This window comes from Pleuronectes platessa, chromosome 13 (genome assembly GCF_947347685.1).
Source record: "Pleuronectes platessa chromosome 13, fPlePla1.1, whole genome shotgun sequence".
NCBI lineage: Eukaryota > Metazoa > Chordata > Actinopteri > Pleuronectiformes > Pleuronectidae > Pleuronectes > Pleuronectes platessa.
In genome coordinates, this window is record NC_070638.1 from 3,464,257 (window position 1) to 3,491,097 (window position 26,841).

Sequence of the window (26,841 nt, forward strand, 5' to 3'; positions counted from 1 at the left end):
AACCAGCCCCTAGGTTTCCACATAACGGATTTTCATCAAAATCTGGATATAGGTGTATCGTGACCAGTCATGAAAAAAAGTCTCATGGAGCATTATGAAAAACGCAACAGGAAGTCCGCCATTTTGCTTTTAGTGGCCATTTTGGCAATATCCCACATTTTTACTTTTACGTACTTGTCCCAGGGCTTTCATCAGATCAACTTCAAATTCAGATGAGTGTCATCACAACAAGATGGAGATAAAAAATGATTGAGGGATTTTTTTTTTATCACACCGTGTGACCGTGGCATGGCGTTAAAAATTGGTTACACGCCATCAAAACACGGGCATCTGTATCTCGGACATACATGTTCCAATCAAGTCCAAACTAGACATATAAGACAACAGTCCCCGCCTGATGACATCTATGCATAAATGATGACTTAAAACCGCAGCGCCCCCTGGTGGCAACAGGAAATGTCTTGTTTTTTGCTTGTCTTACACTTGGATGAATTTCTCCTCATCCACTGACCTCAACCATGTCAAACTATATCAAATGGGTCCCAAGACATTGACAATGAAGACATAAGATTACCGTGACTTTTCGTCAAACGCCATATGAATGGCGTGGCATTAAAGTTCATCAACTCGCCGTGAAACACGAAATTGCTGTAACTTCAGTGTTCATGATTCTATCTCTCTCAAACTACATGTGTGTAACAACAGCCCCCCCCTGAAGATATTCATATGGTTTTAAGAAATGGGCGTGGCAAAAAAACTGACCAGCGCCCCCTATAGGGCAACCCCGGCACTACGATGGCCGACATTTATACAAATCTATCGGGACATGTGTCGTTTCATAACAAACAAAAAAATATCTTGGATAGGTATGCTTGACCAAACAGGGAGGCCGCCATTTTGGATTAAGTGGCCATTTTTTTTCCATATTCCACATTTTTACTTGATGCACTTGTCCCAGGGCTTTCATCAGATTAACTTCAAATTAAGATCAGTGCCATCACAACAAGATGGAGATAAAAAGTGATTAAGAGATTGACCTTTCGTCACACCGTGTGACCGTGGCGTGGCGTCTTGAGTTTGATTAAACGCCATCAAAACACGAGGTTCTGTATCTCGGACATACATTGTCCAATCGAGTCCAAACTAGACATGTAAGACAAGGGTGCCATCCTGATGACATCTACACAGAAATTATGACTTGAAATTACAGCGCCCCCTGGTGGCTACAGGAAGTGACATGTTTTATACTTTGATGAACTGCTCCTGGCTGCTTTAAGATATACAGCTCAAATGAGCTCAGTCAAGTCATTGAATCAAGGTCAGAATTGTGACATTTCCTCAAACCATGTAAACATTGATGTTTGGCGAAGGATCATCCTTCGCCAAAGGACACGATGTTTTCATAAGTCCACTGTGCATTGTCCTATCACTACCAAACTTCTGTCACATGATAAGAGTACAAGCCTGAACAGCTCTATGTGTCAATATTTCCTCAGTGTCATAGCGCCACCTACTGATTCGCCAGGAAACAGGAAGTACTTTGTTAATCCACTCTGCATTATCCAACCGGCTCCAAACTACTGACCTATGATCACAATACTAATCTGAACAGCTCCACATATAAATATTAGTTCAGGGTCATAGCGCCACCTACTGATCAGTGTGAATATTAAGTTGTGTTAACATTGTCCGATTGACACAAAATTGCTCACGCTACATCAGAGCGCCTACATTAACAGATAAATAGATGTCTGTGCGTAATAATAGTGATGGCGCCACCTACTGGCAATCCTACTGCCGCAGAGCGCAAAACGCATTTATTGTGGAGAAGTGCATGCTCGATCGATGATGTGCGCTTGGTCATCGATCGCTCTCTCCACCGACCGCAACAGGCTTCAACGTGCGGGTGCTCGGGCCCGCAAGTGCTACAACGTAGCCCTAGTTATTATTATTATTATTATTATTTCCCTTTGGGGGGCTTTTTCAGGGTCTAGACATGCTCAAAAAGTTATGAAACTTTGCAGGAAATTCAAGGTCTGCGGATATTTTAGTATTCTGGAGTAATTGGAATTGGGCGTGGCAAAATGGCTCTACAGCGCCCCCTGGAACCAGCCCCTAGGTTTCCACATAACGGATTTTCATCAAAATCTGGATATAGGTGTATCGTGACCAGTCATGAAAAAAAGTCTCATGGAGCATTATGAAAAACGCAACAGGAAGTCCGCCATTTTGCTTTTAGTGGCCATTTTGGCAATATCCCACATTTTTACTTTTACGTACTTGTCCCAGGGCTTTCATCAGATCAACTTCAAATTCAGATGAGTGTCATCACAACAAGATGGAGATAAAAAATGATTAAGGGATTTTTTTTTTATCACACCGTGTGACCGTGGCATGGCGTTAAAAATTGGTTACACGCCATCAAAACACGGGCATCTGTATCTCGGACATACATGTTCCAATCAAGTCCAAACTAGACATGTAAGACAACAGTCCCCGCCTGATGACATCTATGCATAAATGATGACTTAAAACCGCAGCGCCCCCTGGTGGCAACAGGAAATGTCTTGTTTTTTGCTTGTCTTACACTTGGATGAATTTCTCCTCATCCACTGACCTCAACCATGTCAAACTGTATCAAATGGGTCCCAAGACATTGACAATGAAGACATAAGATTACCGTGACTTTTCGTCAAACGCCATATGAATGGCGTGGCATTAAAGTTCATCAACTCGCCGTGAAACACGAAATTGCTGTAACTTCAGTGTTCATGATTCTATCTCTCTCAAACTACATGTGTGTAACAACAGCCCCCCCCCCTGAAGATATTCATATGGTTTTAAGAAATGGGCGTGGCAAAAAAACTGACCAGCGCCCCCTATAGGGCAACCCCGGCACTACGATGGCCGACATTTATACAAATCTATCGGGACATGTGTCGTTTCATAACAAACAAAAAAATATCTTGGATAGGTATGCTTGACCAAACAGGGAGGCCGCCATTTTGGATTAAGTGGCCATTTTTTTTCCATATTCCACATTTTTACTTGATGCACTTGTCCCAGGGCTTTCATCAGATTAACTTCAAATTAAGATCAGTGCCATCACAACAAGATGGAGATAAAAAGTGATTAAGAGATTGACCTTTCGTCACACCGTGTGACCGTGGCGTGGCGTCTTGAGTTTGATTAAACGCCATCAAAACACGAGGTTCTGTATCTCGGACATACATTGTCCAATCGAGTCCAAACTAGACATGTAAGACAAGGGTGCCATCCTGATGACATCTACACAGAAATTATGACTTGAAATTACAGCGCCCCCTGGTGGCTACAGGAAGTGACATGTTTTATACTTTGATGAACTGCTCCTGGCTGATTTACAATATACAGCTCAAATCAGATCAGTCAAGTCATTAGATCATGGTCAGAATTGTGACGTTTCCTCAAACCGTGTAAACATTGATGTGCGGCGAAGGATTTTCCTTCGCCAAAGGACACGATGTTATCATAACTCCACTGTGCATTGTCCTATCACTACCAAACTTCTGTCACATGATAAGAGTACAAGCCTGAACAGCTCTATGTGTCAATATTTCCTCAGTGTCATAGCGCCACCTACTGATTCGCCAGGAAACAGGAAGTACTTTGTTAATCCACTCTGCATTATCCAACCGGCTCCAAACTACTGACCTATGATCACAATACTATTCTGAACAGCTCCACATATAAATATTAGTTCAGGGTCATAGCGCCACCTACTGATCAGTGTGGAAATTAAGTTGTGTTAACATTGTCCAATTGACACAAAATTGCTCACTCTACATCAGAGCGCCTACATGAACAGATATATATGTCTGTGCGTAATAATAGTGATGGCGCCACCTACTGGCAAACCTACTGCCGCAGAGCGCAAAACGCATTTAACGTGGAGAAGTGCATGCTCGATCGATGATGTGCGCTTGGTCATCGATCGCTCTCTCCACCGACCGCAACAGGCTTCAACGTGCGGGTGCTCGGGCCCGCAAGTGCTACAACGTAGCCCTAGTTAGGGCCCGAGCACCGAATGGTGAGAGGCCCTATTGAATCTGTAAGGATTTTTATTATTATTATTATTATTATTATTATTATTATTATTATTTCCCTTTGGGGGGCTTTTTCAGGGTTTAGACATGCTCAAAAAGTTATGAAACTTTGCAGGAAATTCAAGGTCTGCGGATATTTTAGTATTCTGGAGTAATTGGAATTGGGCGTGGCAAAATGGCTCTACAGTGCCCCCTGGAACCAGCCCCTAGGTTTCCACATAACGGATTTTCATCAAAATCTGGATATAGGTGTATCGTGACCAGTCATGAAAAAAAGTCTCATGGAGCATTATGAAAAACGCAACAGGAAGTCCGCCATTTTGCTTTTAGTGGCCATTTTGGCAATATCCCACATTTTTACTTTTACGTACTTGTCCCAGGGCTTTCATCAGATCAACTTCAAATTCAGATGAGTGTCATCACAACAAGATGGAGATAAAAAATGATTGAGGGATTTTTTTTTTATCACACCGTGTGACCGTGGCATGGCGTTAAAAATTGGTTACACGCCATCAAAACACGGGCATCTGTATCTCGGACATACATGTTCCAATCAAGTCCAAACTAGACATGTAAGACAATAGTCCCCGCCTGATGACATCTATGCATAAATGATGACTTAAAACCGCAGCGCCCCCTGGTGGCAACAGGAAATGTCTTGTTTTTTGCTTGTCTTACACTTGGATGAATTTCTCCTCATCCACTGACCTCAACCATGTCAAACTGTATCAAATGGGTCCCAAGACATTGACAATGAAGACATAAGATTACCGTGACTTTTCGTCAAACGCCATATGAATGGCGTGGCATTAAAGTTCATCAACTCGCCGTGAAACACGAAATTGCTGTAACTTCAGTGTTCATGATTCTATCTCTCTCAAACTACATGTGTGTAACAACAGCCCCCCCCTGAAGATATTCATATGGTTTTAAGAAATGGGCGTGGCAAAAAAACTGACCAGCGCCCCCTATAGGGCAACCCCGGCACTACGATGGCCGACATTTATACAAATCTATCGGGACATGTGTCGTTTCATAACAAACAAAAAAATATCTTGGATAGGTATGCTTGACCAAACAGGGAGGCCGCCATTTTGGATTATGTGGCCATTTTTTTTCCATATTCCACATTTTTACTTGATGCACTTGTCCCAGGGCTTTCATCAGATTAACTTCAAATTAAGATCAGTGCCATCACAACAAGATGGAGATAAAAAGTGATTAAGAGATTGACCTTTCGTCACACCGTGTGACCGTGGCGTGGCGTCTTGAGTTTGATTAAACGCCATCAAAACACGAGGTTCTGTATCTCGGACATACATTGTCCAATCGAGTCCAAACTAGACATGTAAGACAAGGGTGCCATCCTGATGACATCTACACAGAAATTATGACTTGAAATTACAGCGCCCCCTGGTGGCTACAGGAAGTGACATGTTTTATACTTTGATGAACTGCTCCTGGCTGATTTACAATATACAGCTCAAATCAGATCAGTCAAGTCATTAGATCATGGTCAGAATTGTGACGTTTCCTCAAACCGTGTAAACATTGATGTGCGGCGAAGGATTTTCCTTCGCCAAAGGACACGATGTTATCATAACTCCACTGTGCATTGTCCTATCACTACAAAACTTCTGTCACATGGTCAGAGTCCAAGCCTGAACAGCTCTATGTGTCAATATTTCCTCAGTGTCATAGCGCCACCTACTGATTCGCCAGGAAACAGGAAGTACTTTGTTAATCCACTCTGCATTATCCAACCGGCTCCAAACTACTGACCTATGATCACAATCCTGAATAGAACAGCTCCATATATGAATATTAGTTCAGGATCATAGCGCCACCTATTGATCAGTGTGAAAATTAAGTTGCGGAAACATTGTCCAATTGACACAAAATTTCTCACGCTACATCAGAGCGCCTACTTGAACAGATCTATATGTCTGTGCGTAATAATAGTGATGGCGCCACCTACTGGCAAACCTACTGCCGCAGAGCGCAAAACGCATGCAACGTGGAGAAGTGCTTGCACGATCGATGATGTGCGCTTGGTCATCGATCGCTCTCTCCACCGACCGCAACAGGCTTCAACGTGCGGGTGCTCGGGCCCGCAAGTGCTACAACGTAGCCCTAGTTAGGGCCCGAGCACCGAATGGTGAGAGGCCCTATTGAATCTGTAAGGATTTTTATTATTATTATTATTATTATTATTATTATTATTATTATTTCCCTTTGGGGGGCTTTTTCAGGGTCTAGACATGCTCAAAAAGTTATGAAACTTTGCAGGAAATTCAAGGTCTGCGGATATTTTAGTATTCTGGAGTAATTGGAATTGGGCGTGGCAAAATGGCTCTACAGCGCCCCCTGGAACCAGCCCCTAGGTTTCCACATAACGGATTTTCATCAAAATCTGGATATAGGTGTATCGTGACCAGTCATGAAAAAAAGTCTCATGGAGCATTATGAAAAACGCAACAGGAAGTCCGCCATTTTGCTTTTAGTGGCCATTTTGGCAATATCCCACATTTTTACTTTTACGTACTTGTCCCAGGGCTTTCATCAGATCAACTTCAAATTCAGATGAGTGTCATCACAACAAGATGGAGATAAAAAATGATTGAGGGATTTTTTTTTTATCACACCGTGTGACCGTGGCATGGCGTTAAAAATTGGTTACACGCCATCAAAACACGGGCATCTGTATCTCGGACATACATGTTCCAATCAAGTCCAAACTAGACATGTAAGACAATAGTCCCCGCCTGATGACATCTATGCATAAATGATGACTTAAAACCGCAGCGCCCCCTGGTGGCAACAGGAAATGTCTTGTTTTTTGCTTGTCTTACACTTGGATGAATTTCTCCTCATCCACTGACCTCAACCATGTCAAACTGTATCAAATGGGTCCCAAGACATTGACAATGAAGACATAAGATTACCGTGACTTTTCGTCAAACGCCATATGAATGGCGTGGCATTAAAGTTCATCAACTCGCCGTGAAACACGAAATTGCTGTAACTTCAGTGTTCATGATTCTATCTCTCTCAAACTACATGTGTGTAACAACAGCCCCCCCCTGAAGATATTCATATGGTTTTAAGAAATGGGCGTGGCAAAAAAACTGACCAGCGCCCCCTATAGGGCAACCCCGGCACTACGATGGCCGACATTTATACAAATCTATCGGGACATGTGTCGTTTCATAACAAACAAAAAAATATCTTGGATAGGTATGCTTGACCAAACAGGGAGGCCGCCATTTTGGATTAAGTGGCCATTTTTTTTCCATATTCCACATTTTTACTTGATGCACTTGTCCCAGGGCTTTCATCAGATTAACTTCAAATTAAGATCAGTGCCATCACAACAAGATGGAGATAAAAAGTGATTAAGAGATTGACCTTTCGTCACACCGTGTGACCGTGGCGTGGCGTCTTGAGTTTGATTAAACGCCATCAAAACACGAGGTTCTGTATCTCGGACATACATTGTCCAATCGAGTCCAAACTAGACATGTAAGACAAGGGTGCCATCCTGATGACATCTACACAGAAATTATGACTTGAAATTACAGCGCCCCCTGGTGGCTACAAGAAGTTACATGTTTTATACTTTGATGAACTGCTCCTGGCTGATTTACAATATACAGCTCAAATCAGATCAGTCAAGTCATTAGATCATGGTCAGAATTGTGACGTTTCCTCAAACCGTGTAAACATTGATGTGCGGCGAAGGATTTTCCTTCGCCAAAGGACACGATGTTATCATAACTCCACTGTGCATTGTCCTATCACTACCAAACTTCTGTTACATGATAAGAGTACAAGCCTGAATAGCTCTATGTGTCAATATTTCCTCAGTGTCATAGCGCCACCTACTGATTCGCCAGGAAACAGGAAGTACTTTGTTAATCCACTCTGCATTATCCAACCGGCTCCAAACTACTGACCTATGATCACAATACTGATCTGAACAGCTCCACATATAAATATTAGTTCAGGGTCATAGCGCCACCTACTGATCAGTGTGAAAATTAAGTTGTGTTAACATTGTCCAATTGACACAAAATTGCTCAAGCTACATCAGAGCGCCTACATGAACAGATCTATATGTCTGTGCGTAATAATAGTGATGGCGCCACCTACTGGCAAACCTACTGCCGCAGAGCGCAAAACGCATGCAACGTGGAGAAGTGCATGCTCGATCGATGATGTGCGCTTGGTCATCGATCGCTCTCTCCACCGACCGCAACAGGCTTCAACGTGCGGGTGCTCGGGCCCGCAAGTGCTACAACGTAGCCCTAGTTAGGGCCCGAGCACCGAATGGTGAGAGGCCCTATTGAAATTGTAGGCATTATTCTTATTATTATTCTTATTATTCTCCGAACAATGAATTGGCTTTTTGAGGGCTTCAACGTGCTCAAAAAGTTTTTAAACTTTCCAGTAAATTAGAGAGTGGTGAAAATTTACGTATTCTGGAGTATTTGGAAATGGGCGTGGCAAAATGGCTCAACAGCGCCCCCTGGAACCAGCCCCTAGGTTTCCACATAAGCGATTTTCCCCAAAATCTAGACACTGGTGTAACGTGACTAATCATAGAAAAAAGTCTATTGGAGCATTATGAAAAATGCAACAGGAAGCCCGCCATTTTGGATTTAGTGGCCATTTTGGCCAAATTCCACATTTTTACTTTAATGTACTTGTCGTAGAGCTTTCATCAGATCAACTTAAAAATTAGACGGGTGTCATCACAACAAGATTGAGAAAAAAAATGATCAACGGAATTTTTTTCCGTCACTTCGTGTGACCGTGGCGTGAAGTCAAAATTTGGTTCCACGCCATCAAAACACGTGCATCTGTATCTCGAACATACATGGTCCAATCAAGTCCAAACTAGACATGTAAGACAAGAGTCCCGGCCTGATGACATCTACACAGAAATAATGACTTAAAATCACAGCGCCCCCTGGTGGCACCAGGAAATGTCTTGTTTTTTGCTTGTCTTACACTTGGATGTATTCCTCCTCATCCACTGATCTCAACCATGTCAAACTGTACCAAATGGGTCTCAAGACATTGATAATGAAGGCATAAGATAACTGTGACTTTTCGTCAAACGCCATATTAATGGCGTTGCATCAAAGTTCATCACCTCGCCGTGAAGCACGAAATTGCTTTAACTTCAGTGTTCATGGTTCTATCTCACTCAAACTACATGTGTGCAACAACATCCCCCCCCTGAAGATTTTCATATGGTTTTAAGGAATGGGCGTGGCAAAATAACTGACTAGCGCCCCCTAACGGGCAGCCCCGGCACTACGATTGGCCGACATGTACAAAATTCGATTTGGGCATGTGTCTTTTCATAACAAACAAATAAGTCTCTTGGATAGATATGCTAGACTAAACAGGAAGCCCGCCATTTTGGATTTAGTGGCCATTTTAGCCCTATTCCACATTTTTACTTTGATTTACTTGTCGTAGAGCTTTCATCAGATCAACTTCAAATTCAGATGAGTGTCATCACAACAAGATTGAGATAAAAACTGATTTAGGGATTTTTTTCCCTTCACACCGTGTGACCATGGCGTGGCGTTAAAGTTTGGTTACACGCCATCAAAACACGAGCATCTGTATCTTGAACATACATGGTCCAATCAAGTCCAAACTAGACATGCAATACAAGAGTTCTGGCTTGATGACATCTACACAGAAATTATGACTTGAAATCACAGCGCCCCCTGGTGGCAACATGAAGTGACATGTTTTATACTTTGATGAACTGCTCCTGGCTGCTTTAAGATATACAGCTCAAATGAGCTCAGTCAAGTCATTGAATCAAGGTCAGAATTGTGACATTTCCTCAAACCATGTAAACATTGATGTTTGGCGAAGGATCATCCTTCGCCAAAGGACACGATGTTTTCATAATTCCACTGTGCATTGTCCTATCACTACCAAACTTCTGTCACATGATAAGAGTACAAGCCTGAACAGCTCTATGTGTCAATATTTCCTCAGTGTCATAGCGCCACCTACTGATTCACCAGGAAACAGGAAGTACTTTGTTAATCCACTCTGCATTATCCAACCGGCTCCAAACTACTGACCTATGATCACAATACTGATCTGAACAGCTCCACATATAAATATTAGTTCAGGGTCATAGCGCCACCTACTGATCAGTGTGAAAATTAAGTTGTGTTAACATTGTCCAATTGACACAAAATTGCTCACGCTACATCAGAGCGCCTACATGAACAGATATATATGTCTGTGCGTAATAATAGTGATGGCGCCACCTACTGGCAAACCTACTGCCGCAGAGCGCAAAACGCATGCAACGTGGAGAAGTGCATGCTCGATCGATGATGTGCGCTTGGTCATCGATCGCTCTCTCCACCGACCGCAACAGGCTTCAACGTGCGGGTGCTCGGGCCCGCAAGTGCTACAACGTAGCCCTAGTTAGGGCCCGAGCACCGAAATCGGTGGGAGGCCCTATTGAAATTGAAATGATTATTATTATTATTATTATTATTATTTTTCTTAGCTTAAATGAATTGGCTTTTTGAGGGCTTTAATGTGCTCAAAAAGTTGTAGGAGTTTGCAGTAAATTCAAAGGCGGCGAAAATTTACGTATTCTGGAGTATTTTGAAAAGGGCGTGGCAAAATGGCTCAAGAGCGCCACCTACGGAAAAGCCCCTCATTTAGCATTCACCGATCTTCAAAAAAAACAAAGACTATTGTGTATCATGACTAGATGCACAAAAAAGTCCATCAGTGCATTATGAATAACGCAACAGGAAGCCCGCCAGTTTGACTTTAGTGGCCATTTTGGTCATATTCCATATTTTTTCTTTGATGTACTTGTCGTACAGCTTTCATCAGATCAACTTCAAATTTAGACGATCGTCATCACAACAAATTGGAGATCTAAAGTTATTGAAGGATTACGTTTTAGCAAAACCGTCTGACCGTGGTGTGGCGTTAAAGTTTGATGAAACGCCATCAAAACACAAGCTTCCATATTTCAGACATAGTTTGTCCAATTGAGTCCAAACTAGACACATACGACAAGAGTCGCGACCAGAAGACATCACTGCAGAAATTGTGACTTACAATCACAGCGCCCCCTGGTGGCAACAGGAAATGTCTTGTTTTTAAGACGTGTTATGTTTTTATGTACTACTCGGAGAGCTTTCATCAGATCAACTTAAAAATTAGATGAGACTCTACAAAACAAGATGAAGATCTAATGTTATCAAAATTTAAACTTTTCATCAATCCGTGTGACCGTGGTGAGGCTTAAAATCTTGATGTGCAAAATGAAAAGACCTGTTTTCATTTCAACCATGTATGTGTTTCATGGTCTTATACTGACCTCTAGTGGCTTTATATTGCCGGCACAACCTACTTGTACCGCAATATTAAGTCACTAGAGGGCAGTGTAGGATCATGGTTTGACCAAGGCACAAATTGTGTCACCTAAGGCAGGGGTAGGCAACCTTTACTATTTCCTCCACTCTTCCCCCAATTTAAAGCTGTCTGTTGCCGCACAACATATTTGATAACACAGGTTATAAAGTTATATATATATATATATATATAGTCATGCAATATATATAAAAACTATAGTTTGTTGCATTTATTAAATAATAGAACGACAATAAAGACAACTGTTGACATTTAACTGCTATTTTTACCTGTTACAAAATAGGAAAACACCAAACTCTGACCATGGCTTGGAGTCAAAGTCTGATCACACGCCATCAAAACACGAGTGTCTGTATCTTGGACATATTTGGTCCAATCAACTCCAAACTAGACATGTAAGACAAGGGTCGCGACCTGATGACATCTACAAAGACATCATGACTTAAAATCCTAGCGCCACTGGCTACAGGAAGTGAAGCGTTTATTGTTGCTGCAGAGCTTAAAACGCACGCAAGGCAGAGACATGCGCTTGGTCATCGATCGTTCTCTCTCCCCCGACCGCAACAGACTTGAAATTGCCTGTGCTCGACCACTCTTCCCCCAATTTAAAGCTGTCTGGTGCCACACAACATATTTGATAACACAGGTTATAAAGTTATATATATATATATATATATATATATATATATATAGTCATACAATATATATAAAAACTATAGTTTGTTGCATTTATTAAATAATAGAACGACAATAAAGACAACTGTTGACATTTAACTGCTATTTTTACCTGTTACAAAATAGGAAAACACCAAACTCTGACCATGGCGTGGAGTCAAAGTCTGATCACACGCCATCAAAACACGAGTGTCTGTATCTTGGACATATTTGGTCCAATCAACTCCAAACTAGACATGTAAGACAAGGGTCGTGACCTGATGACATCTACAAAGACATCATGACTTAAAATCCTAGCGCCACCTGCTGGCTACAGGAAGTGAAGCGTTTATTGTTGCTGCAGAGCTTAAAACGCACGCAAGGCAGAGACATGCGCTTGGTCATCGATCGTTCTCTCTTCCCCGACCGCAACAGACTTGAAATTGCCTGTGCTTGACCACTCTTCCCCCAATTTAAAGCTGTCTGGTGCCGCACAACATTATTGATAACACAGGTTATAAAGTTATATATATATATATAAAAACTATAGTTTGTTGCATTTATTAAATAATAGAATGACAATAAAGACAACTGTTGACATTTAACTGCTATTTTTACCTGTTACAAAATAGGAAAACACCAAACTCTGACCATGGCGTGGAGTCAAAGTCTGATCACACGCCATCAAAACACGAGTGTCTGTATCTTGGACATATTTGGTCCAATCAACTCCAAACTAGACATGTAAGACAAGGGTCGCGACCTGATGACATCTACACAGACATCATGACTTAAAATCCTAGCGCCACTGGCTACAGGAAGTGAAGCGTTCATTGTTGCTGCAGAGCTTAAAACGCACGCAAGGCAGAGACATGCGCTTGGTCATCGATCGTTCTCTCTCCCCCGACCGCAACAGACTTGAAATTGCCTGTGCTCGACCACTCTTCCCCCAATTTAAAGCTGTCTGGTGCCGCACAACATATTTGATAACACAGGTTATAAAGTTATATATATATATATAGACATACAATATATATAAAAACTATAGTTTGATGCATTTATTAAATAATAGAACGACAATAAAGACAACTGTTGACATTTAACTGCTATTTTTACCTGTTACAAAATAGGAAAACACTAAACTCTTACCATGGCGTGGAGTCAAAGTCTGATCACACGCCATCAAAACACGAGCGTCTGTATCTTGGACATATTTGGTCCAATCAACTCCAAACTAGACATGTAAGACAAGAGTCGCGACCTGATGACATCTACAAAGACACCATGACTTAAAATCCTAGCGCCACCTGCTGGCTACAGGAAGTGAAGCGTTTATTCTTGCTGCAGAGCTTAAAACGCAAGCAAGGCAGAGACGTGCGCTTGGTCATCGATCGCTCTCTCTTCCCCGACCGCAACAGACTTGAAATTGCCTGTGCTCGGGCCCGTTAGTGCTACAACGTAGCCCTAGTTAGGGCCCGAGCACCGAATTGTGAGAGGCCCTATTGAAATTGTAGGCATTATTCTTATTATTATTAGGGCCCGAGCACCGAATGGTGAGAGGCCCTATTGAAATTGTAGGCATTATTAGGGCCCGAGCACCGAATGGTGAGAGGCCCTATTGAAATTGTAGGCATTATTCTTATTATTATTATTCTTATTATTCTCCGAACAATGAATTGGCTTTTTGAGGGCTTCAACGTGCTCAAAAAGTTTTTAAACTTTCCAGTAAATTAGAGAGTGGTGAAAATTTACGTAATCTGGAGTATTTGGAAATAGGCGTGGCAAAACGGCTCAACAGCGCCCCCTGGAACCAGCCCTTAGGTTTCCACATAAGCGATTTTCACCAAAATCTAGACACTGGTGTAACGTGAATAATCATAGAAAAAAGTCTCTTGGAGCATTATGAAAAACGCAACAGGAAGCCCGCCATTTTGGATTTAGTGGCCATTTTGGCCAAATTCCACATTTTTAGTTTAATGTACTTGTCGTAGAGCTTTCATCAGATCAACTTAAAAATTAGACGCGTGTCATCACAACAAGATTGAGAAAAAAAATGATCAACGGAATTTTTTTCCGTCACTTCGTGTGACCGTGGCGTGTCGTCAAAGTTTGGTTCCACGCCATCAAAACACGGGCATCTGTATCTCGAACATACATGGTCCAATCAAGTCCAAACTAGACATGTAAGAGAAGAGTCTTGGCCTGATGACATCTACACAGAAATAATGACTTAAAATCACAGCGCCCCCTGGTGGCACCAGGAAATGTCTTGTTTTTTGCTTGTCTTACACTTGGATGTATTCCTCCTCATCCACTGACCTCAACCATGTCAAACTGTACCAAATGGGTCTCAAGACATTGATAATGAAGGCATAAGATAACTGTGCCTTTTCGTCAAACGCCATATTAATGGCGTGGCATCAAAGTTCATCAACTCGCCGCGAAACACGAAATTGCTCTAACTTCAGTGTTCATGGCTCTATCTCACTCAAACTACATGTGTGCAACAACATCCCCCCCCTGAAGATTTTCATATGGTTTTAAGGAATGGGCGTGGCAAAATAACTGACTAGCGCCCCCTAACGGGCAGCCCCGGCACTAAGATTGGCCAACATGTACAAAAATCGATTTGGGCATGTGTCTTTTCATAACAAACAAATAAGTCTCTTGGATAGATATACTAGACTAAACAGGAAGCCCACCATTTTGGATTTAGTGGCCATTTTAGCCCTATTCCACATTTTTACTTTGATTTACTTGTCGTAGAGCTTTCATCAGATCAACTTCAAATTCAGATGAGTGTCATCACAACAAGATTGAGATAAAGACTGATTAAGGGATTTTTTTCCCTTCACACCGTGTGACCGTGGCGTGGCGTTACAATTTGGTTACACGCCATCAAAACACGAGCATCTGTATCTCGAACATACATGGTCCAATCAAGTCCAAACTAGACATGCAAGACAAGAGTTCCGGCTTGATGACATCTACACAGAAATTATGACTTGAAATCACAGCGCCCCCTGGTGGCAACATGAAGTGACATGTTTTATTCTTTGATGAACTGCTCCTTGCTGCTTTAAGATATACAGCTCAAATGAGCTCAGTCAAGTCATTGAATCAAGGTCAGAATTGTGACATTTCCTCAAACCATTTAAACGTTGAGGTGGGGCGAAGGATCATCCTTCGCCAAAGGACACGATGTTTTCATAAGTCCACTGTGCATTGTCCTATCACTACCAAACTCCTGTCACATGATAAGAGTACAAGCCTGAACAGCTCTATGTGTCAATATTTCCTCAGTGTCATAGCGCCACCTACTGATTCGCCAGGAAACAGGAAGTACTTTGTTAATTCACTCTGCATTATCCAACCGGCTCCAAACTACTGACCTATGATCACAATACTGATCTGAACAGCTCCACATATAAATATTAGTTCAGGGTCAGAGCGCCACCTACTGATCAGTGTGAAAATTAAGTTGTGTTAACATTGTCCGATTGACACAAAATTGCTCACGCTACATCAGAGCGCCTACATGAACAGATATATATGTCTGTGCGTAATAATAGTGATGGCGCCACCTACTGGCAAACCTACTGCCGCAGAGCGCAAAACGCATTTAACGTGGAGAAGTGCATGCTCGATCGATGATGTGCGCTTGGTCATCGATCGCTCTCTCCACCGACCGCAACAGGCTTCAACGTGCGGGTGCTCGGGCCCGCAAGTGCTACAACGTAGCCCTAGTTCTTATTATTATTCTTATTATTCTCCGAACAATGAATTGGCTTTTTGAGGGCTTCAACGTGCTCAAAAAGTTTTTAAACTTTCCAGTAAATTAGAGAGTGGTGAAAATTTACGTAATCTGGAGTATTTGGAAAAGGGCGTGTTAAAACGGCTCAACAGCGCCCCCTGGAACCAGCCGCTAGGTTTCCACATAAGCGATTTTCACCAAAATCTAGACACTGGTGTAACGTGAATAATCATAGAAAAAAGTCTCTTGGAGCATTATGAAAAACGCAACAGGAAGCCCGCCATTTTGGATTTAGTGGCCATTTTGGCCAAATTCCACATTTTTACTTTTACGTACTTGTCCCAGGGCTTTCATCAGATCAACTTCAAATTCAGATGAGTGTCATCACAACAAGATGGAGATAAAAAATGATTGAGGGATTTTTTTTTTATCACACCGTGTGACCGTGGCATGGCGTTAAAAATTGGTTACACGCCATCAAAACACGGGCATCTGTATCTCGGACATACATGTTCCAATCAAGTCCAAACTAGACATGTAAGACAATAGTCCCCGCCTGATGACATCTATGCATAAATGATGACTTAAAACTGCAGCGCCCCCTGGTGGCAACAGGAAATGTCTTGTTTTTTGCTTGTCTTACACTTGGATGAATTTCTCCTCATCCACTGACCTCAACCATGTCAAACTGTATCAAATGGGTCCCAAGACATTGACAATGAAGACATAAGATTACCGTGACTTTTCGTCAAACGCCATATGAATGGCGTGGCATTAAAGTTCATCAACTCGCCGTGAAACAGGAAATTGCTGTAACTTCAGTGTTCATGATTCTATCTCTCTCAAACTACATGTGTGTAACAACAGCCCCCCCCTGAAGATATTCATATGGTTTTAAGAAATGGGCGTGGCAAAAAAACTGACCAGCGCCCCCTATAGGGCAACCCCGGCACTACGATGGCCGACATTTATACAAATCTATCGGGACATGTGTCGTTTCATAACAAACAAAAAAATATCTTGGATAGGTATGCTTGACCAAACAGGGAGGCCGCCATTTTGGATTAAGTGGCCATTTTTTTTCCATATTCCACATTTTTACTTGATGCACTTGTCCCAGGGCTTTCATCAGATTAACTTCAAATTAAGATCAGTGCCATCACAACAAGATGGAGATAAAAAGTGATTAAGAGATTGACCTTTCGTCACACCGTGTGACCGTGGCGTGGCGTCTTGAGTTTGATTAAACGCCATCAAAACACGAGGTTCTGTATCTCGGACATACATTGTCCAATCGAGTCCAAACTAGACATGTAAGACAAGGGTGCCATCCTGATGACATCTACACAGAAATTATGACTTGAAATTACAGCGCCCCCTGGTGGCTACAGGAAGTGACATGTTTTATACTTTGATGAACTGCTCCTGGCTGATTTACAATATACAGCTCAAATCAGATCAGTCAAGTCATTAGATCATGGTCAGAATTGTGACGTTTCCTCAAACCGTGTAAACATTGATGTGCGGCGAAGGATTTTCCTTCGCCAAAGGACACGATGTTATCATAACTCCACTGTGCATTGTCCTATCACTACAAAACTTCTGTCACATGGTCAGAGTCCAAGCCTGAACAGCTCTATGTGTCAATATTTCCTCAGTGTCATAGCGCCACCTACTGATTCGCCAGGAAACAGGAAGTACTTTGTAAATCCACTCTGCATTATCCAACCGGCTCCAAACTACTGACCTATGATCACAATACTATTCTGAACAGCTCCACATATAAATATTAGTTCAGGGTCAGAGCGCCACCTACTGATCAGTGTGAAAATTAAGTTGTGTTAACATTGTCCGATTGACACAAAATTGCTCACGCTACATCAGAGCGCCTACATGAACAGATATATATGTCTGTGCGTAATAATAGTGATGGCGCCACCTACTGGCAAACCTACTGCCGCAGAGCGCAAAACCCATTTAACGTGGAGAAGTGCATGCTCGATCGATGATGTGCGCTTGGTCATCGATCGCTCTCTCCACCGACCGCAACAGGCTTCAACGTGCGGGTGCTCGGGCCCGCAAGTGCTACAACGTAGCCCTAGTTCTTATTATTCTCCGAACAATGAATTGGCTTTTTGAGGGCTTCAACGTGCTCAAAAAGTTTTTAAACTTTCCAGTAAATTAGAGAGTGGTGAAAATTTACGTAATCTGGAGTATTTGGAATTGGGCGTGGCAAAATGGCTCTACAGCGCCCCCTGGAACCAGCCCCTAGGTTTCCACATAACGGATTTTCATCAAAATCTGGATATAGGTGTATCGTGACCAGTCATGAAAAAAAGTCTCATGGAGCATTATGAAAAACGCAACAGGAAGTCCGCCATTTTGCTTTTAGTGGCCATTTTGGCAATATCCCACATTTTTACTTTTACGTACTTGTCCCAGGGCTTTCATCAGATCAACTTCAAATTCAGATGAGTGTCATCACAACAAGATGGAGATAAAAAATGATTGAGGGATTATTTTTTTATCACACCGTGTGACCGTGGCATGGCGTTAAAAATTGGTTACACGCCATCAAAACACGGGCATCTGTATCTCGGACATACATGTTCCAATCAAGTCCAAACTAGACATGTAAGACAATAGTCCCCGCCTGATGACATCTATGCATAAATGATGACTTAAAACCGCAGCGCCCCCTGGTGGCAACAGGAAATGTCTTGTTTTTTGCTTGTCTTACACTTGGATGAATTTCTCCTCATCCACTGACCTCAACCATGTCAAACTGTATCAAATGGGTCCCAAGACATTGACAATGAAGACATAAGATTACCGTGACTTTTCGTCAAACGCCATATGAATGGCGTGGCATTAAAGTTCATCAACTCGCCGTGAAACACGAAATTGCTGTAACTTCAGTGTTCATGATTCTATCTCTCTCAAACTACATGTGTGTAACAACAGCCCCCCCCTGAAGATATTCATATGGTTTTAAGAAATGGGCGTGGCAAAAAAACTGACCAGCGCCCCCTATAGGGCAACCCCGGCACTACGATGGCCGACATTTATACAAATCTATCGGGACATGTGTCGTTTCATAACAAACAAAAAAATATCTTGGATAGGTATGCTTGACCAAACAGGGAGGCCGCCATTTTGGATTAAGTGGCCATTTTTTTTCCATATTCCACATTTTTACTTGATGCACTTGTCCCAGGGCTTTCATCAGATTAACTTCAAATTAAGATCAGTGCCATCACAACAAGATGGAGATAAAAAGTGATTAAGAGATTGACCTTTCGTCACACCGTGTGACCGTGGCGTGGCGTCTTGAGTTTGATTAAACGCCATCAAAACACGAGGTTCTGTATCTCGGACATACATTGTCCAATCGAGTCCAAACTAGACATGTAAGACAAGGGTGCCATCCTGATGACATCTACACAGAAATTATGACTTGAAATTACAGCGCCCCCTGGTGGCTACAGGAAGTGACATGTTTTATACTTTGATGAACTGCTCCTGGCTGATTTACAATATACAGCTCAAATCAGATCAGTCAAGTCATTAGATCATGGTCAGAATTGTGACGTTTCCTCAAACCGTGTAAACATTGATGTGCGGCGAAGGATCATCCTTCGCCAAAGGACACGATGTTTTCATAATTCCACTGTGCATTGTCCTATCACTACCAAACTTCTGTCACATGATAAGAGTACAAGCCTGAACAGCTCTATGTGTCAATATTTCCTCAGTGTCATAGCGCCACCTACTGATTCACCAGGAAACAGGAAGTACTTTGTTAATCCACTCTGCATTATCCAACCGGCTCCAAACTACTGACCTATGATCACAATACTGATCTGAACAGCTCCACATATAAATATTAGTTCAGGGTCATAGCGCCACCTACTGATCAGTGTGAAAATTAAGTTGTGTTAACATTGTCCAATTGACACAAAATTGCTCACGCTACATCAGAGCGCCTACATGAACAGATATATATGTCTGTGCGTAATAATAGTGATGGCGCCACCTACTGGCAAACCTACTGCCGCAGAGCGCAAAACGCATGCAACGTGGAGAAGTGCATGCTCGATCGATGATGTGCGCTTGGTCATCGATCGCTCTCTCCACCGACCGCAACAGGCTTCAACGTGCGGGTGCTCGTTCTTATTATTCTCCGAACAATGAATTGGCTTTTTGAGGGCTTCAACGTGCTCAAAAAGTTTTGAAACTTTCCAGTAAATTAGAGAGTGGTGAAAATTTACGTAATCTGGAGTGTTTGGAAATGGGCGTGGCAAAACGGCTCAACAGCGCCCCCTGGAACCAGCCCTTAGGTTTCCACATAACGGATTTTCATCAAAATCTGGATATAGGTGTATCGTGACCAGTCATGAAAAAAAGTCTCATGGAGCATTATGAAAAACGCAACAGGAAGTCCGCCATTTTGCTTTTAGTGGCCATTTTGGCAATATCCCACATTTTTACTTTTACGTACTTGTCCCAGGGCTTTCATCAGATCAACTTCAAATTCAGATGAGTGTCATCACAACAAGATGGAGATAAAAAATGATTGAGGGATTTTTTTTTTATCACACCGTGTGACCGTGGCATGGCGTTAAAAATTGGTTACACGCCATCAAAACACGGGCATCTGTATCTCGGACATACATGTTCCAATCAAGTCCAAACTAGACATGTAAGACAATAGTCCCCGCCTGATGACATCTATGCATAAATGATGACTTAAAACCGCAGCGCCCCCTGGTGGCAACAGGAAATGTCTTGTTTTTTGCTTGTCTTACACTTGGATGAATTTCTCCTCATCCACTGACCTCAACCATGTCAAACTGTATCAAATGGGTCCCAAGACATTGACAATGAAGACATAAGATTACCGTGACTTTTCGTCAAACGCCATATGAATGGCGTGGCATTAAAGTTCATCAACTCGCCGTGAAACACGAAATTGCTGTAACTTCAGTGTTCATGATTCTATCTCTCTCAAACTACATGTGTGTAACAACAGCCCCCCCCTGAAGATATTCATATGGTTTTAAGAAATGGGCGTGGCAAAAAAACTGACCAGCGCCCCCTATAGGGCAACCCCGGCACTACGATGGCCGACATTTATACAAATCTATCGGGACATGTGTCGTTTCATAACAAACAAAAAAATATCTTGGATAGGTATGCTTGACCAAACAGGGAGGCCGCCATTTTGGATTAAGTGGCCATTTTTTTTCCATATTCCACATTTTTACTTGATGCACTTGTCCCAGGGCTTTCATCAGATTAACTTCAAATTAAGATCAGTGCCATCACAACAAGATGGAGATAAAAAGTGATTAAGAGATTGACCTTTCGTCACACCGTGTGACCGTGGCGTGGCGTCTTGAGTTTGATTAAACGCCATCAAAACACGAGGTTCTGTATCTCGGACATACATTGTCCAATCGAGTCCAAACTAGACATGTAAGACAAGGGTGCCATCCTGATGACATCTACACAGAAATTATGACTTGAAATTACAGCGCCCCCTGGTGGCAACATGAAGTGACATGTTTTATACTTTGATGAACTGCTCCTGGCTGCTTTAAGATATACAGCTCAAATGAACTCAGTCAAGTCATTGAATCAAGGTCAGAATTGTGACATTTCCTCAAACCATGTAAACATTGATGTTTGGCGAAGGATCATCCTTCGCCAAAGGACACGATGTTTTCATAATTCCACTGTGCATTGTCCTATCACTACCAAACTTCTGTCACATGATAAGAGTACAAGCCTGAACAGCTCTATGTGTCAATATTTCCTCAGTGTCATAGCGCCACCTACTGATTCGCCAGGAAACAGGAAGTAATTTGTTAATCCACTCTGCATTATCCAACCGGCTCCAAACTACTGACCTATGATCACAATACTGATCTGAACAGCTCCACATATAAATATTAGTTCAGGGTCATAGCGCCACCTACTGATCAGTGTGAAAATTAAGTTGTGTTAACATTGTCCGATTGACACAAAATTGCTCACGCTACATCAGAGCGCCTACATGAAGAGATCTATATGTCTGTGCGTAATAATAGTGATGGCGCCACCTACTGGCAAACCTACTGCCGCAGAGCGCAAAACGCATGCAACGTGGAGAAGTGCATGCTCGATCGATGATGTGCGCTTGGTCATCGATCGCTCTCTCCACCGACCGCAACAGGCTTCAACGTGCGGGTGCTCGGGCCCGCAAGTGCTACAACGTAGCCCTAGTTCAATTTACATTACATTTTCACAGTGTGATATGAAATTGATAGCGTGGACTTTAATGAGCAGATGTCGTATATTCAGCTAATGGATCTTTCTAACATGCTTATAAACCAGAATGACACGTTAACATCTTAGGCGTGTTTATTCCTAAATTCTCAGGCTTTTTATGGAATATTCCATATGTTTATCATTAGTTCTATCTCTTTTTGGAATAATCTCTGACCTGCTAATGGATGGGTAAAGATTTAGATGGCACCTTCAACTTAAGGTACCAAAACATTTCCATATTTAGTCAGAGACCCTATAGGTGACGTCATTATATCTCTAAGTTTGTGGTAAACATCTCCCCTATAAGAGTCCTTGTCCTGCATAGGCAAGGCAGATTTTCACTATTTGGCTTGTGTGTTATCTCCATGTTTCTAGACCTCGTCCTGACCTGTAATACTTCCGTGTAATAAACATTGTAAACAATAAACATATAAGTACTGGGTCAGCGGTTTCCTTCCTTCAACATCTTCTTCGACAACACTCTGCTGCTTGAAAGACACGACACAGCCAAGAATCAACATCATGTGAAACGCATGAATGAAGCATTTATCCTTGCCGCAGTGCGCAAAATGCATGCATGGCTTTAAAATTCATGGGCTCAGGCCTGTTCTGCTTTGCAGTCCTAGAAATTGTAAACATTTTAATTTGAGTTCATATTAATATTCTTTTTGATTTTCAGTATTTAATTATTATTGTTATTACCTTGGATAACTTTGTTATAATCATAATTGTAAAACATTATAATGATAATAATATTTCTACAGCACCTTTCAAAACAAAATTGCCTCACAACATAATTTTTTTATTAAAAAATTAAATACAATGCATGAGTTTTTTTTTTTTTTTTTAAACTTTTAAACAGAATTTTGTTTCTAATCCTCATTTTATTTGTATAGGGCCAGATCATAATATACATAATCTCAAGGCCCTTAACATAATACATTCTGCACCAGCTAATTCTGTTTACTGGAGCATCACACAGCCAGTTAGTCACTGTGTTTACATACATGCAGGAAATCATTTTCTAGAGAAACAAAGAAATCCTGTTAAGGCAGAGAATCAGCAATAACCTTTACATTACATGTATCACAATAACCTGCTAACTGTATAATTAGGGCCCGAGATCCGAACAGACAGTGAGACAGTGAGGCCCTATTGAAACTGTAAGGATTATTATTTTTATTTTATTTTTCAGGCAGATGAATTGGCTTCTTGAGGGCTTTAATTGTTTTTGAATATTGATCATTTGCTTTTATGCTTAAAAAAAGAAGACTAATCCATCACTCTGATATTCAAATCAGACGCCCAGTCTTATTTAGATTAAAGCAGGGGGAACTTAATTGAACTAAATTTGTCCCAGGGTGGTGTGGAAGGACCCTCAAATCCGTTTGCCCCCACCATTGCTGCTTCAGGCAGCACCCAAAAAAATAAAAAAGAAGATGCAGTAAATGAAATGAAATAGACTTCTACACTGTCTCAGCCAAACTAAAGGTGTATGAAGGCCTTACCTCTGCAGGTGACGCCCACATCCTCACTGTGGCCACAGTTGTTAATGCCCCAGCCCAGACTTCTGCACTGGCTGAGGTCTGCTTCATGTCCTCTGCAGTCCACGTCATCCAGCGCTATGAGTCCCAAGCCTGGTCCAAATCTGGAGCTGACACCCATCTCCACGACCACCCCGCAGTCCAGCTGCCTACACACCACGTTAGCGTCCACCATGTCCCAGTGGTCGTCACACACTGTGCCCCACACGCCGAAGGAGAGCACCTCCACTCTGCCCTCACACCTGTTGTTTCCATTCACCAGTTGCACTTTGAAGACACAAGCAGGCAAAATCTGTCAGGACCTCTCTCTTTCTGATTCATGTTGCTCAACAAAACAGCAATTTCTCTCTTTCAGTGAGGTGAGGAGGTTCAGGTTGTGTGGTTAAGATCTTTTGCATTTGAAACAGAAAATGACAGACTAGTAAGCTCTAATGTGATGATAGCAAATAGCAAGAAATACATCCCTATGAAATGAGTCTAGTTCTGCCAGGTTAAGCCAAACAATAAGCCACATGACTCCTTGGATTGAGAGAGGTGGCCGCAGGAGGGTGGGAGGTTGCATAGCAAATAAGTGGGGGTTAAAAAAGCCCTAGGCACTGATCTATCTCCTGTACTCTCTTTCAGTGACACACAGCCTGCTATCCTTGCCGTGACCTGGATGCAGACATGTTTGCGTCTGGGCAGCAGGAGTTTTTCCTATAGAGCTCGTTCTTACCTTGAAACGGTGTCTTTGCTGAGGTTTGCACGCCATTGGCTGAATCAAGAGGGAGGAGGGGATATGGGAGAGAGGGAGAGAGAGAGAGTATGGCCAAATTATTAGTTGAAAGGAGGATCTTGGCCTTCTATAGTTACTCTACATCTGCTATATCTATTTTCCTGCAACACTAGACACAGAGCGAAGCCACAACAGGAGGCATTTTCAGACTGTTCACTTCACCAGTTACAACAGAACATCTAACTTTTTCCTTTAAATTGTAGGCCATGTTAGCAGCAAGGAAAGGGAGGGAACATGAAGTGCAGTGTTTAATTCAGAGTGCCTTAAGTCTATGGACCGAGTTAACATGTCTTCCTCTATGTCTTCTGCTAAACTGGATGGCAATTTTTTCTTCAAAGTAGAAGCACAACGTTGCTTGACACATCTCTGATATAGCCGGCATGCAATATAGAAAAACATAACAAGAGTTTATCTAATCATTAAAACGTATATATTACCCACAAGCGTGAACAGTAATAAAGCTAATTCTGTTTCATATATCAAAAACATGACTTAAAGTCTTCATTGCAGATAAACCAGGTAGGATAAACACAAAGTTTTATAACTTCACTCTGCACCATTGACTGTTTATAGAAATCTGTGCACAAAAACAATAAAAAGTGACAGTATATTGTAGAAATGTTTGATGGTTAGGGTTAGGACTAACTAATGACAAGGAATAATTCTGAAGTAGGTCCAGGGCATCAACAAAGGACAAGCGAACAGGCAGGTTCAGAGCGAACACTGCTCTATAGAGCTACTAAACTTGGTGACTCCTAACTTCTCCTCTATACCTCCATCCTCTGGTCATACATTTTTATGAACAATTACAGAAAGAATTGTCATGACAATCCCAATCTAAAGGGAATAAGATGCTTTGATTCAAAACATATTGAATGAATTACATGTTTGAGATTTGATTGTTTCATTTGGATTGTTTTTCTCTTTGAACTTAATTCTATGTTTTCATACAGATTTATTCTTTTTATTTCTTTACCTCTTTTATTCTTCTCTTTTTATTCTGTTATACTGGTTGTAAATTGTAAATAAAAGTGTCCTGCCTTGCCCGTCAGCAGGATTATTACAAACCTACTAAACTGATTTCCTTTGAATTTTGACGTGGATTCGGTCCATGTGAGAATTTTCTTTTACTTTCCTTAACATGGTGAGATACTATGTGTCTTCTGAAATATATTCATCCTCATTTAGGGACAGAATTCTTATAATGAGCTAAACAAAAAGCTTGTTGTCGTTGCTTTTCTTTCTCAGACCTAATTGCACACAGTGAGCAAAACTATTGGTGTTTAATAAATAATGTTCCTGCCTTAATTTTTTTATTAGTTATTGATTTGTAACATATCGGTTCTAGCAACATAGATTCATCTGATTAATTAAAATGTTATTGACCGATCTTCACAACAATCGAAACACAGGTGAATCATTACCAGTCAAACAAAAAAGTCTGGAGGTGCAATTAGAAAATCACAACAGGAAGCACGCCATTTGGCATTTAGTGACCATTTCGTCCAAATTTCCCATTTTTACTTTGAGGTACCTGTACCAGGGCTTAAATCAGATCGACTTCAAATTGAGATGAGTGTCATCACAACAAGATGGAGATACAAATTAACTCAAAGATCGATTTTTCGTCAAACGGTGTGACTGTGGTGTGGCGTCAAAGTTTGATTACACGCTATTCAAAACACAATGTTTTGTATCTCGGACAAAATCCTTTGATGCTGAGCTGTAAACAAACAACTTCACTCCTGCAGTGACAGGGGTCAAAGATCAAAGGAATCTTTATGTCTTGCAAAGGTGACGTCTCTCTCTGTCTCTCAGAATTGGGACATTTCCTCAAACCGTGTAAACATTGAGGTACAGCGAAGGTTCATCCTTCGCCAAAGGAGACGATGTTGTCATAACTCCACTGTGCATTGTCCTATCACCACCAAACTTCTGTCTTATGATCAGAGTCCAAGCCTGAACAGCTCTACGTGACAATATTTCCTCAGGGTCAAAGCGCCACCTACTGATCAGTGTGAAAATGAAGTTGTGACATTGTCTAATTGACACAAAATTGCTCACGCTCCATCAGAGCACCTTCTTGAACAGATCTATTAGTCAGTTTGTAATTATACTGATGGCGTCACCTACTCGCAACAGGAAATAAGCTTTGTTTTTCAACTATCATTTAAATTACATAACCTTTTCACAGTGTGATATGCAATTGACAGTGTTGACCGTAAGGAGCAATTAGCAGGCAAGAATCAACCTACGTGATGGACTCATGAATGAAGC

At 41.7% G+C, this 26,841-nt stretch overlaps 1 protein-coding gene across 1 annotated transcript in view; it reads right to left on the bottom strand.

The window, feature by feature from the left end:
• LOC128454490 (deleted in malignant brain tumors 1 protein) overlaps positions 1-26,841 on the bottom strand; it is a 142,254-nt gene that overhangs the window by 101,759 nt on the left and 13,654 nt on the right. Inside the window, exons 6-7 of the mRNA XM_053437906.1 lie at positions 24,505-24,543; positions 23,754-24,056 (exon numbers count right to left, since the gene is read on the bottom strand). Of these exons, the coding sequence (XP_053293881.1) occupies positions 23,754-24,056; positions 24,505-24,543 (342 nt within the window). The remainder of the gene's footprint in view (positions 1-23,753; positions 24,057-24,504; positions 24,544-26,841) is intronic.